This window comes from Haliaeetus albicilla, chromosome 13 (assembly GCF_947461875.1).
Source record: "Haliaeetus albicilla chromosome 13, bHalAlb1.1, whole genome shotgun sequence".
Taxonomy (NCBI): domain Eukaryota; kingdom Metazoa; phylum Chordata; class Aves; order Accipitriformes; family Accipitridae; genus Haliaeetus; species Haliaeetus albicilla.
The window spans coordinates 31079029-31094321 of NC_091495.1; the positions used below are offsets into that span (position 1 = coordinate 31079029).

The 15293-nt window shown below is 36.9% G+C and overlaps 1 protein-coding gene across 11 annotated transcripts in view; it reads right to left on the reverse strand.

Annotated features, from left to right (window-relative positions):
- RYR2 (ryanodine receptor 2) overlaps positions 1–15293 on the reverse strand; it is a 456061-nt gene that overhangs the window by 229044 nt on the left and 211724 nt on the right. For all 11 annotated transcript variants that reach the window (XM_069800675.1, XM_069800669.1, XM_069800667.1 and 8 more), the window contains 5 exons: positions 12810–12974; positions 11247–11368; positions 8035–8218; positions 7178–7313; positions 1125–1220 (listed from right to left, as the gene is read on the reverse strand). In XM_069800675.1, the coding sequence (XP_069656776.1) occupies positions 1125–1220; positions 7178–7313; positions 8035–8218; positions 11247–11368; positions 12810–12974 (703 nt within the window). The remainder of the gene's footprint in view (positions 1–1124; positions 1221–7177; positions 7314–8034; positions 8219–11246; positions 11369–12809; positions 12975–15293) is intronic.

Below are 15293 nucleotides of genomic sequence, written 5' to 3' on the forward strand. Positions count from 1 at the left end.
TACATTTAAGACAGTAAAGAGGTACACAGTAGCAAGCTGTCTATGCCAATAGGAATCATATATCACCAAGAGAAATTCTTAAGATATTATTTACATTCACCTAATGTGCAGTGTTCACACTACTTATTTCTTTATTTCTTATTCTGCTCAAAAAGTATATTGTTCCAGTAGAGTTCAAAGAGTTTTTTAAAAAATCCACTGGAAACTTAAAAATACAATGTATTTGGCTGGCAGAGTAGGTTTATGGGGAACAGATTGCTTCAAGGAAACAGAATCCAGGATCACCATTTCAGTGAGAAGTACAGTACAGCTCAGCATAACTTCATTGATTTTCACTTTGAGCAACACAGACTAATTGCATCTCATAGACGCTGAGGGGTTAATATAGTGGTTCAGGAGGAAGATAAGACACTAGGTAATGACAAAGAAAATAAACAAGCTAGCTTAAAGAATTTGTGTCTAAAGTAAGACAGAATTCCCAGATTCTCGAATCATAAGTGTATTTCAGGCATGCTCCTTCTCATTAACTTCAAACAGAAATTCAGACCTCAGGAGCGAGAGAGGTGATTAAAAAGGGAATGTGTATGTATTATGGAGGTAACACTGTTACATGCAAACATAGAGGTATTTTCTGAAGACCCATCTATTACACATACTCGAGTAGAATACATTAACTTTCCTATATTACCACTATGGTCCTTCAAGAAGAGACAAATTACATCCATTCCATACAGTTATTATTATTATATTTAGTTCGATGCAAATCCTGAAAAACATGCAGACTTCCAAAGAGAAGGGAAGGGAAAGTAGTACAATTACAGAGAAAGCAACTTAACACAACTGAAACTGTAGAACAACTGTTCCACCAAATGGTTTGTTTGCCTGAATTAAAAGGTAACATTACAACTCATTGGTCAAGGAAAAGGAAAGACTGCTAGAACTTAAGGTAGAACTACAATTGATATCAATATGGTAAAATGTTACAAATATAATTCTCACTTTATTAATATAACTTACTCTCTCATAGGAAGTACTTCATGATAATTAGACTGAACAAGTAAATCACCAATTTTAAAGAATGAAAAACTGGTCAAATAAGAAAGTTAAAATACAAAAAAGCATACCAGAAGAGGCTTCCAGTCTTTCTAATCTGCTGATCAACCAATCAAGAGATCCAGAAAACTGAGCACAGTTTTTACGATTCCCTCGAATCAGAGCCGCTATTGGAAAAAGAGAGGGGGGGGGAAATATGACAATTATAAGTCCATTTAAATCAAAAGAATCCCTGTTTTGTCCTGCCAGGAAGGATCCAGTAAGATAGATTCTTAACCTTTAATTATTGATGTTCTTGATTTAAATTTAAATAACATTGAGTAATAGTTAGATTTAAGCCTAAGAAATACCCTTGGCATCAAATTGACCTTTAAGGTATTTGAATTATTTTGGCTTTACAATCATCTCAATAATCCCTGCAAAATGCTCTACCTGAAGTAGACAGCACTGACACCACAAAAGTCAGCTGCTACTGTAGAAACAAATTTCTGTAAAACAGTATTCTTGTAATGACAGGAAACACTGGAAGAGCGGAATGTGAAGCCAATGACATAGGTGATGAATGTAAATTATTTTATATTGATACAATACCTTTGTTCAAGAATAATAGGAACTAAACCAAGATAGATGTCCATGAACTGTATGTCATACTTTTGACAGGACTGTAGGGGGGAAGTAACTGCTTTGAAACTGTTTCACCCTCATTGCTTTAAGCTGAAGATTGAATGCATGCACTGACTTGGTGGGTATAACTGACTAGAAATCTCACTGAACACTGTAGGCACCCACAAGCCTGCCCTGTCCTGCAATACGTGTCTTTGCATGTATGTGCATACACACAAGCTCTCAGAGAAGCATCTGTTCCACTCCGAAAAAAGAGTGAGGCACTAACATTTCTCTTTGGTGTGTGGAACAGTGCAAACTGCTTTTCTTAAGACTGTTTTCCAATTCTGCCAACAAATTATTTCAACCTGAAATTTCTATGGTTATTTTCAGCAGCAGAGACTGTTGGTCCTGCTAAGATGCAATGGCTTCTTAAAATCTGTGTTTCATTGCTGCAGAAATTCACTATATTATATTGCAACTGTGTCTTTATGCTGTTTCATTATAAAAGGTTAAACTTACAGACCTGTGACATAAATATGATAAGAAACTGTATCTGCAAAGGGGAAAAGCAATCTTGGAGTTAGTTGCAAACAAGTCACTGCACTGACAGTTCTGCATCATGAATAAAGAGATCACAATCCAATTGCTTCATAGCCAACCTCCCCCCCCCAAACCAACCAAACAAAACCAAAAAACAACCCCTAACAAGCAAAACAAACAAAAACCTTTCTCTTGCTGTAGTATATGACAAAAATTTCTATATCCTGAAATTTTACATAGTTAATTAATCATGACCGTAGTTATCTGAAAATACTGAGGCACTGTAAAAGGAGGAGCATCTTGTTAAAAGACACAGATTAGAACTAAGGAACACCTGTTTCTGTAAGTGACATTTTAATTGATTATGGGCAAAGTACATAATCTCACTGTGCTTCAGGTACAAACAGAAAATGAAAGCAGTAATAGTTCATTGCTTAACACAACATCAAATAATTTGACTTCATTAACAGTAATAAGACACAGATGGTTTCCTAAATGCAGCTCAGCAGAAGTTTGTGCAAGGTTAGTATTCAGTGGTTAAAGCTGTGCAATAAATGAGGTACACAGCCACTTAACATTGAAAACAAAAAATAATGTCCAACAATTGCTTCTTTTATTGCCCACTACTCTGAACAAGACTAGCATCCAGTTTTAAATAAATAAAAACCAGGATGTGATCAGTCAGACATTAAAGTCACACCATTACATATACTCCTGCACATTCTTTGGTAATACAAAAGAATCAAATACAAGTTCAGAGTGATTTTATGTACTTGTAATAGAAGAAGGACAGATGCCTTAGTAGATATACAGCAATGATTTTAAATTGAAAGAGGGTAGATTTAGATGGAATATAAGGCAGAAATTTTTTATGATGAGGGTGGTTGGACTAGATGATCTTTAAAGGTCCCCTGCGACCCAAACCATTCTATGATTTTTATATGTGGTAGTATCCAGTCTCAACTCAAAGTCTGTAAATGCCTCCATTCTCGTCACAGTGAAATATATCACAATGTCAATGATGTGACAAAACCCATGAATTCTGGCATCACAGTTTACTGTTATTTATGTGCAGACTCAAAAACAAAGCAGTGTTTGCTGAAGCAAGACTGAGCAAGCAATATCCATTTGTCATCCATGCAATTACTGTACAGCTCCAGCTTTATTCAGAACAGAGCAACGTACAAATTCATTATAGCCAGATCAAAGACAGGCTTCTTAACCATTAGCTGCCAGAAGATAATGCAGTTAGGGAAGTAACATAAGGGGGCAGGAAGCGTATGGGGACTGGGAAGTCAACAAAAGCTTGTGCACTGTTCTCACTACAAGTCCATGGAAACAATACTTAGTACGGGACAAGTAGACTCTTTCAGAAGTAATTTTCTGGGCTTGTCAACTGGAAATTTCAGACTTGGAGAAATGATTCCGCAATCAAGCCACTACTTCCTCCAGTCTGAGCTATGCTTAATGTAACAAGAGATAAAACTAAACTGTTACAAAAACTTCAACACTCCCCTACATCTATGAATAATCCAACCACAGACTTTTATACTCCATCATCTACACTCTAAAAGGATATCAGTTTATTTCATTGAGACATTAACTGTCTGGACCTAGCCCATACTTTTAAATGGTTACAGTTCCTGCCATAATGTCTTCAACTGATTCTTAATAAATCAAATAACTACCATTAGTATACATGAAATAATCACCTTTAAAAAAAAAGCCTAAAGCAGATTCACTTAGTGGGCATGCATGAGCTGAAAAATAGATTAAGATGTAAAATTTCTACCAATATTCCTTCTAGATGATCTTTTTAACAGAGGGTTGGACAAGCAGACACCCCCCAAAAACACATTACATAATGTCACATTTTCAAGCATTCATACAGGCATTAGGGTGAGCAAAGAGTAAAAACAAAAGCAGGGGGAGGGAAAACCTAACCGTAGTACCTCTGTGATAAGAAGCTCACACTATGATTTAGTATCATTTTCACTGTGAAAGCTTAGTTTCATGCATCTTTTCCAAATTTTAACTGTTAAAGTGAAAATTTGCTGCCCTTTCTGCCTTCAAATGATTGAGCTACCTTCAAAAAACTCAGACTGAACAATCTGGTTGCTTGCAAGCATGAAGATAGCCAAAGCTACATGGGGTTGTTTTGTCTTGTTGAAATGTAGTGAAAACAGCAAGAAACATTTTCTTCATTTTCTATAACAGACCATAGAGTTCTGAAGGAAGACAGACATTGGCAAAGAGAAGAATGGAGCTGTAACATGCAAACAAACATGAGAAAGGCCTACATCAGTTTGAAAAACATAAGACATGAGAAAAAAAAAATAGAAGGAAAAAAAAAGAGGGAAAGGATCTGAACACTCTATTCAAGAACCTACAATATAATTCATGTTGCCAAGTCATAAAATTTCTCAACCATCAAACATCATAAATCCACCAGCAAAAACTCCCATCTACCTCTGAAAAAGTTCTTCATATAGAAATACAATACAAGGACAGCAGTGTACCATTGTTACAAATCACTCTTAGCTGAAATCAAAGCAGTCTGATGTATCTGAAGTTTCAGTCCTGCTTTTGATCCATATGCTGACTCACTTACCTGTCACTATGCTGCAAGTTACAGAACTGGAGAGAGGTGTATAGAGGATGTATTTAGCTTACAACTATAAAACCCATGGAAATCAAAACCAAAACCATTAAAATTACCTTATAATGTTCATAAAATCTACCAATCTGATGTTGGGAAATGCCACTTTTGGTCACCCTTGCAACCTGTGTGTATGCATCATGCTACAATCTTCAGCTACACAGAGGTGGTAGATCTCAGCAACTCCTCACGCAGAAGCACAGCCACAGGAACCACCTTCTACCCTAATGGCCTGTCGTTAGGTGACAGCAGCCACTGTTCAGCTAGCTCCTTCTTTGCTCTGAGAGATCATGGGAGAGGGCTTCTCAATGATGTTTACTGTGTCAACTTCTATTTCCTCTGACAGAAAAGGTAGTGGGCCAGACAGAAGCACCTCACTGGTTTTATCAAGGGCTGTGCACCATATGCTGGATATCCTTTTTTCCCCCAAAAATTATTTTCTTTGTCAAGAGCACAAAATGATGAACCTAGTTTGACTATGGAAAACTTTGCAACTACTATATACAGAATTCCTGCCTCACTTTGCTGTTGGGTAGTAAGGAAAATTTGTGTGAAGTGAGGCATGCCATTAAAATTTAATTTTCTGTGCCTCTGAATTTGGAGGAGTGCAAGTTTTCAGTATGCCTTGCACACATGAAATACTGCTGAATATTCTGAAAAAAGGTCAGATCCCACAGCTCTTAATTTGGGAACTAGCATTGGTAGAGTAATTTCTCTCTGTATCTGTTCCTCTGTGAATGGGAGATAATACATTCTATTTGCTTTATTACAGAAGTTTCCAAGAAAACACTTACTAATAGTTCTAATCATTCAGATTAGTAATCATAAATGGCACAAAAGAACTCCAAGATAAAAGCTTTGTTTTCCAAACATGAATTAGAAGGCTCACAATAAATAAGGTTCAGTGCCACACACTGAGTAGCAAAGAGAAAATGAAGTATTTTAAGTACCAATAATAAATGAGCACTAAATAAGGAATGGGTCTTATAGAAAAACTTGTATGTGATCATGCTTCACAATGCATACCCACCAAAGAGCCAATTAATAATACACACACTACATTCCTCTGGGCACTTCCTAAACACTTCAGTCCATTTTACAAACTCAATGTTCAGTCCTGGATTTTTTAATGGAATTGATGTATAACATAACATTACTTGTGTACCTTTTCAACACAAAATTTTTCAGGAGTGAGATTTAGTATAAATGATACATAAAATGCTTATGTTTTACAGGAAAATAAGATAACAATCCTGTATGAGGACTTTGTCCAAACTCAAGCTTTTGCCAAAACACATGCAAGTTTAAAGGCAAGAAGGCCCTCACATTAGGGCTGGTATGTTACAGAAAGCAAACAGCATAGGTACACATATGCAGCCTGCACAAAGCACTGCTTAATGACAGGGATGCATTACTGTCCTCAGTCACTTCAGGTCAATGTTAATGTTATTATTTAGGCTTACTTATGGCACTGAGAAAACCTAATGACAGAGGAGCAAGGAACTAACAAAATGGTCTCTTAGGCAGTAAAATTTCGTTTTGTAGACAATTAACAACTCAGCAGGAGTGAATACGCAGGCAGTTATAGTAGTGGATTAATAACCCTATATAATGAGTCATAGTAGAAGATAAATAACATATGCAATTCAAATTGGTGAGTAAACAGGTGATTAAATGCTACTACCTAAATAGCAATTTGACCAGGACACCAACTAACAGATACCTGCAGAAGGTATTATGAGATTTTCAGTGACTGCAGGTGGACAAGACGTTCATGGTATACTGCATCTAGAAGACTGTGCCTTTCCATGGCACACTGTATCCTAGTATAATGCTGGAGTCACTGGTGATTACTGACTAATAAGAGGGGTCGTGGTTACAGAAGCTTTAGATTTATGCTGCAGTTCTGCAGCCAGATGTGTGAAAAATCGTAGACTTCTACAAAACTGACCACAATGTAATGGCTCCTTAACACAGGAATGACATATTCACGTATGTTTCGTTCACACATTTTCGGGTGGTATATAAGATATACCAGCAATTTGACAATATGAAAAACCAATCAATCATTTAATTGAAGTCAGAAACATGTTATTTATCATAATAAATATTATTAGAAAAATCACATTGTTTGAGTGTTTTCAGTGTATTTTATTCTTAAGCACATGGAAGGAGCTGGAAATGCAAAAATCTTGTTTAATTTGTATCCTAAATTTCTACACAGTGGAAATTCTTCTATACTAAAACAGGTTCGTGTTTCTTTTTATCTGAGTATTATTTTGAACTAAAACAACCCAAGTAACTCATAATATGTCTTACCTAGCAATTCATACAAAGAATTCAGAATAGATTTCCATGCTTCTCCAGCTTCCTTCCCAGCTACGTCTGCAAAATGAGCTGCACTGCTGTATACATTCAAGCGATCAATACATTCAAGAACAAGGTTGATCATACCCTAAAAATGGAAAGGCTCAGATTGTCAGAGAAAAAAAAAAAGTATTGTTTAGGTGCAAACACATAAGATTTTCAGAAATCTAAGAAAACAAAACATGAAACAGAGGCTATGCAAAACACCAGAATATATACAAGGAGTTAGACAAGCGGAGTCAAACAAGCAATCCCTATGGAAGAGTGTTCCTTGACTGTGATAATAAAAATTTATCATTTAGGACAGTCAAAATAAAACAGAAAATAAACAGTATTCCAGACATAATTTTAGGCAAGTTTCTATTCTGGAACACACTTGGGCATCTGACTAAATATAGGCAACTATCACGACCAAGAATAACAGACAATGTTAAACAAAATATTTAAAGCATGCTTATTAAACCAAAACATACTTCTGCATCAAGAGATTAAACTATAACAGAAGAAACTAAATATTCAGATTACACATAAGGAGTAAATTATGGTTAGCATTCAAGGCACAAGGTCATATTAATATCTAAGTTTTTTAAAAAAGGAAAAGGAAGTAAGGTCTTGAATGTATTTCCTTAAATATACAGGAAAATCAACAGATTTAAAGAGATTATAAATGTAGCAAATAGTTTGACTCTTACAGGACAAAAAAACCACTGCAAACCATACTCCAGATTAGACATCAATGCTACAGACACTGTGAAAGAACACTTGCAGACAACGTGGTGGAAAATCAGGAGTAAAACTGAGAGAAGTACCTCTTCCTGGAAGAGGTTCTGGCGATTCTTCAGTGCTCGGAGCCTGTTTTGTTTGTCTTCATGCTCCAAATGTTCATCAGGGGGGTGAAAGTATCCAATCAGGTCCTGAAGGCTCAGACTGACTGACTCAATAGGCAAATCGACTGTGGAAAACTTCGCTTTCTTGCTGAGAGCATCAAGGCCCCTACAAGAAGACACAAAGTCTCCTGGGTATTGGAAATTAATTTATTTTATCATTTCAACTCTTTATTGGTTTAAAAGCACTTTGTTTGGATGCCAAAGCTCAATTAATTTTCTGACAGCTACGTAACTTCTCAAAAATTATGTATGTCTGCCCCATTCTCCACTTAATCATGCACCCCTCCCTTCCCAAACATAAACTAGAAGCATCAAAAATTTGTTTCTCTTAGTTTTTTTTAAATCCAGAAAACACATTTTAATATTCTACCTACGCATTTAGCAGTACCAAAGGCAGACCAAAAGATGAAGAGAAGTTATTGCAAACCTGTTCACAGCATCATGAGGCTGGACTGGACAGAAGTCAAAGAACCAGTCCTATGGTGCTGGAGAGGGCCCAGCTAGTCCGTACGGGCTCTCAGGCATGTTTCTTACCTGTTCTTAAGCCACTCAGTGCTGGAAGATGCAGCTCTTCCACACACTCTGTCCCACCACTTCATTAACCTTTTTGTTTCCCTGATACACAATTCAAGCTCAGCCTTGCTGTAGCCTATGACCATTGTCTCCTAGAAGTGGAGGGCAGACTGTTCTCATCCATGTTGCACCCACCCCTTGCTTAGCCGAATCCCCAACAGCGCTGTGCTTTCCAGACCCCTGATAGACCTTTCTCCTCCATTTAACCTCATCTTTCTTAAAATGCGGTTGTTGCAGCGGAGACCTCACCAGCTCCACGCAGCAAATGGAAGGCGAGGGCTTTCCCTTGCACCTCCCCGGCTCCCCTCAGGAAGGCAGTGGCGGGCAGGGGGGCTGCCCCAGCTGCAGGAGGCCCGCCAGAACCTTCTGGAAGGAGCAGGAGGGGCCATGCGGGGCAAAGAAACCAGGGGTGCTGAGGGCCTGCGAACACAGCACCCATCCTCAGGGAGGAGAGAAAGATCCGGAGGATCCTTAAACTCTGCAGGAGCCAGCCAGGACCCTGAAGCGCTGGGTGAGGAGCAGCCCTGACAGGAAAGGCCCACCCTGGTGGCACGCAGTGGGGGAGAGCAGGAGGAGGGAGCTTATTTGACATTCATGATTTCTCTTTTGACTCATTCTCAATTCTGCCATTGTAAAAAGGTTTTTTTTGCTAGCGTAGTTTTGAGTAAAAGCCAGCTATGTAGCAAAGAGGTCCCTTCCATTTTCACCGGCGCTCCATTTATGTTGACCTAAAGACCACCGAGTTTCAGCTGGCAGAGGAGCCTGCCATGTCTCGAGAGGCACCCCCCCAGCCCCGTGCTCTTCTCCTTCTTTTCTTTCGTTAGAGGCACCAAAGGCCCCCGGCAACCTGACCCACGACTGCCCTCGGCAGTCCTCTCTCCTGAGCTGCACAGCACCCTGCTTGCTCCCAGGATTCCTCTCCAGGCCATGACATGGAGTAGAAGCCCCATTTTATACTCTGCTTTTTGCTGGATTAAGACAACACTGATAAGTATTGGGCGGGGGTGGGGGGTGGGCAGGAGGGAGGCAGTAGTGATAGTTGTTTGGTTGATTGTTTTGGGGTTTTTTGGGTTTTTTCAGCTGGTGTGTCACTCTGTTTTCATCTCAACTGGTAAACTACAGCTGGAAAACTTCTAATTCAGGAAACATTATGAATTCAGTAGGCATATTTACTGCTGAAGAATAAAAATCTCTTAGAATAAATCATGCAATGTTTCAAAAAGATAGCTACAAAGTTATCTTTAAAACTTAATTTTTATTGTGAGCACGTTATCTGAAGTGCAATTTTTCTACTGACTTCGTGGGAAAGAACTGGGGCACACACTCAGGAGAATAATTTTGATCCTCTCCAATTCAGCTTTTTCTTCTTGCAGTAACATCCTGCCAAACCTAAATTGTTAAACACTACCTTGGACTGCCTGTGCACTCCACAAAAATCTCCACTGTAATTTAGCAGTACCTTGATCTGTGAAACCTTATAATTAAATTACCTTTCTCTGTCCTTATCTTTTATGGCATTCTTAGAAGCTTCTAAGAAAATGTATTATTTACAAAGTCACCTAGGGCTTGCATTTCTTTTGTATTTTAAATGTCATACAGTACACAATTCTCCTGGCAGGTGTTTTTCTCTGTTGTTATTTAAGTATCTGGGTAAATGTTTTTCAACAAATTGACATGTCTACCTCTTCGGCTGTGCACTGATTTAGAACATGGTTGCTTCAGGTCACCATATCCCACATTGTCTTCTCTTGTGACAAATGAGTTCATATGAAATTCTTATCATTCCATATAGTCTTACTGCATATCATCCTTTTTCTAATGCCAGCTGCACTGACAAGAGAGGCCTTTCATCAATTACTGAAGTCATAAACATTTGAGAATTAGCATTTTATCAGTGTTATGTAGGAGAACATTTGGAGTAGGAAGATAAATGCAAATTGCATGAATCTGGCAGTATTTTTAAATGGCTAAAATACTACAAAATAAAACATTTTATACGTTGCAAAATATTAAAGAAATTAGTAGCGTTAAAAGGGACCAAATAAGGAAAGTGTAATGGGTGGGTAGAAAGAAGGTGTAATTTCATACTTTTAAGAAAAACTTCTTCTTGAGACTATGAACTTCTCCAGTGTATTTGTGTCTTGTACAAGTTTGTAGTTATACAGTTATCTCCTTCTTCCAGGTTTTTCAAGGAAGAGCGCTTTTAAAAACCATACTTAGAAAAGAAAGAGCTAAGTGATGCACCACATGACTTAGAGAAAATTTTGGCAAGGAAAAAAATCTCTCTTTTGTGGTTTGTTTGCATTTTCAGTATGTTTATGCATTCAAATCAAGGTTGAACAATGAAGTAATATTAGAAAATAGAGAAAAGAAACTGACCAATACCTCTTAAAGTACATCTCTGTTAATAACACATAAAGAATTGGCATAAACTCTGGTTTGAGAAGTATTCATCTGTTTTTTCTGAGGGCTACATTGTTCACTGTTTTAATAGTCACTTTGAGTAAAATAAAAGAGGAAAAAAAAAGAAAAAGGATGAAGAGATCATTTTAAAAGCACACCTTATAAACCTGTTGAAAAGGAAGACCGTACTGCGGATGACACGTGCTGTTCGGGATTCTTCATTCTGAGATCTGGACAATGTTAAACCATCATCCATGTGACCTTCATGGTGCATTATTGCCTGCAAGACAAGAATGAAAAGCAGTCACTGCAAAACTAAACATTATTCACAAATAGGAAGTATGAAAACTCACATAGTAAGGCAGCCTAGGAAATGATGAAGTCACATTAAAAAAAAAGAATTTAATTAAAAACAGATAATCCCATGTTTTACTTCCTTGTGTCCAAGGACACACTTGTACTGAGTCAGCAGGTTCAGTGCCATAATAATCTCCAAGTCACAGCTCCTGTAAACAATATACTTTATTAAAAAAAATTTAAAAATCAAAAGTCTAAGGGGTTTTGTTTGTTGCTTGTTTTTGTCAACCTTATAAATAGTTCCCTTACACAGCAACAGATCCCTAAAGTACAGACAAGGTCAAAACAAGTATACTTTACTGGTCCTGATTTCCAAGAATGTTACTGGCCGCCTTTTCTGACTATTTTAGGTAATTTTTTTTTTTCATACACACACAAATGTATACACACACAAACTATTTATATTACTTACATTATTACATTATTCAATAATTTATCTTATTTTGAATTATTTTTAGAATTAAGTATTACAATTATTATAAATATTAATTATATTAGTATTATAATCACTAAAATTTTACATGTAAATAGTTTCCTAAATATGTATTATTTTTATATAAAATATTTAGAGAATATATATGTGTGTGTATATATACACATATATGATACAGACAAATTTTATATACATATAGAAATTTATAAGGCATGACCTTCCAAATATATCAGATGTTGCTCTAGATTTGTAGTTCTGGCATGTAAAACAGTCATAGAAATTACTACAGTATGGATAAACATCACATTTTATTTTATTTTATTTTTTAAAAGAAGGATAAAACATTTTTTCCTTGCTGAGAAATAATTTCCTGCAAGGTTATATACATTTACAGTAAACACTAACACAATTTTAACTTCTGGAAGATGTGTTAATTGTAAAAGAATCTTTTTCCCACTTTATTATGCCGAGCTAGCATTGTGCTTGGCCATGGTTACTCTTTAAAAGAAATCCCTCAGGGCTCAAGACTTAAACTTTCCAGCGCAAAAGGTAATACGCTCATGTGGAAAGAAAAGACTTCAAACTAAAAGCCTCCTTTTACACAGCACATTGAAGAAGGAATTTCAGCATATTCTACAGCTATTACTAATATTTTAGTTTGACATCAAGTCTATCCAGATTTATCAATGTTTGTGGGTTAATGTCTACAGGCTAACATGTGCACTTTGGCTTTTAGTTTAAGAACTCAGTACATCACATAACTTTTCAATATGTGACTGAAAAAAACAGCCTTTCACAATGAAACAAAGACATGCTTAAAATATTTGAAACTCAGAAATTAGCACTCTCCTGTAGTTCCCTTCATCCCCCCCCGCCATCGGACTGTGACTGAATGAAATGCATTGAAATGCATTCCTATTTACAGTCTTACCTTCCGCTGCACAGAACCCATTCGTACAGACTTTGCATCAGCAGACTGGTACGTGAGCCATAATCCTGTATCTACATGTTGTATGAAGCATATTGAATCCCCATATTTTATTTCAGGTGCTCCCATTCCATCCACTTCTTTTCTTGTCCCTGTGTCCAACTTTTCCTGAAGAAAAAGAAAAAAAATGTATACAAGAACAAGAACCAACATGTTAATATTTGCATAAAATATTGAGTACTAGGCAATTGTCCAGAACAGGACCTAAAAGAATATTTGAAATCCTTCTTTAATGAAATGATTAAAAAATGGTGAAAGTGGAATTTCTAGTTAAATATTTGTGGAAAAGATGGAGAGAGGGATCCCATCCATACAAAAACCTAGCTTATTACACTAGGAAAGCTGGGTGTATCCATTTTACCTGCCTAGGAAAGAACTGGGATCATAATAGACAGTACATGTCATTATTGAAACATAAAAGCTTACAAAGCAACACCAAATACATTGAATCCCCTAGCTGAACCAGGCATTCACCTCCAGAAGCTTTTTCTTGGGGATTTGGGTTTTTTTTCCCAGTCTGGAAAAGGTGAGCACCTCCTTACAATGTATTTCCAACTGTCACAGAGAGATGGCCTTCAACCAGTCACTGTCCATAACTGCCTGACAATAGGCTCAGTATTTCCTGAGAAAATAAATCCATTTCTGTGTGACTGGCCTGTTGACATACTGTAAAAGAAGAATGGCATGACCGTGCTTCAGTCCAGCTGGTGTCCTGTACAGACAGCAGTAATTACAGGAGAGGACATTTAATATCCCAAACAATACTGTAGTTTGTGACTATAATTTGAGGTGTTCTCCAATATCTAGCTCTTCTAAGAACCAACTCCTTCCCCACAGACATCAGTTTATAAGACAAACAGCCTATGCATCCTGCTTCATGGCAGAGCATCCATTTAAAGTCTCTCCAAAAGCATATGGTTCAACTGATCAATATACCTTTTGTCTGCCTGCACTAGTTGTTAAATCCAAAGGTAAGTATGGAAAAAACATGTTACAAAGGATCAGTATATATCTCATTAACTGTAGGAAGGATGTTAATGTCTTTACGCCCAAAACTTCTCAGGGGACTTTGACCTTCTTCATGGCAAGTTAGATCTGCCTGTTCCTGAGGCTATCGCCACTAGCTCCATTTTAGGCAAAAATCTTCTCCACCGAGAGTAACCAAAACCACTTTGACTCTTTAGTTCTGATCCATGTGATCAAGTTATTGACATAGAAACTATTCATCATTCTTCCGGGAGGAGAGGGAATACATCACAATTGTTGAAGCAGTTGAAGCTGAGACTACTGCAACGCTGCAGTTGCGGTGTTGCTCTCCCGTTCACAGCTTCAGCAGTGCAGGCAGGTTCACTGGTGCAGTAACTCCCTGTGTTCTGCTTCTGTATATGCTCACACATGTCCACATAAGAAGCTGTTTAATTTTCACCACTGATTAAAAAAATCATCTGTGCAAATTCCAGGCCTGTTCTAGGCCATACATTCAGGGTGCAAGATGATCCCCTCAACCAAATACAGCTTCAACCTTCTCTGCTTCTCCTGAGCAGCAGCAGAGGACAAGCCACTTCCTTCAGTTCCTCAGAGTAATGTTACAAACAATGAGACAAAAAGTTCTAAATGTACTATTCCACTACAACCAGAAAAGGTTAGGAGAATGATTACACCATACACATGTGCCTTGACAATTTGGGGAGACAGCTTCACACTGAAAGATGACAAAGACTGCATTTTTGAAATGAACAGAAAACAATCTCTAATTTATTAAAGGATTTTTTAAAGTATTTATTAATTATTAAGTAATTATTATTAAGTAATTTTTATTAAGTAATTAATTATTAATTAATTATTAAGTAAAGGGAGATGTCATATAACTAGATTTTCACCCTACAATTATGAATGCATTTTGAAGCAGTTAAAAAAGCAAACCTTCAGCTGAAATTCTTATTATGACTTTTCATAACATTAAGCTTCCAGATATAATATACTAATCAATTCACATTATTAAACTGTTTCTGGATACAGATGTTAATTTCACTATCTTGTAAATGCCCAATTCCTTAAGTGCTGACATTCTTATTAAAATCTTGTCCATTGATAGATGGTAATAACTGATTTATTAATACATCTGATGCCAATTACTGAGTTATTGTGTGCTTCTGTTTCATTATTGATTCACTATTTTGTTCATATCATTTCTCTAAATGTTGTATTCAATTCCTTCAAAACCGAGCACAAATAACCTGAATGTAATAACAGTTGGAAATTGAAAAGCTACTTATAATAGGACATTGCACACAAATGATGATAGAAGAAAAAATAAATTAGGTCCTGCTAGCATATGAAGAAATGACAGCCTGATTTCAAGCTCCAGTCTTTTGAGTTATCTTCATAACTAGAAGGTAGTGTGAACCTATATGAACATACTGTACT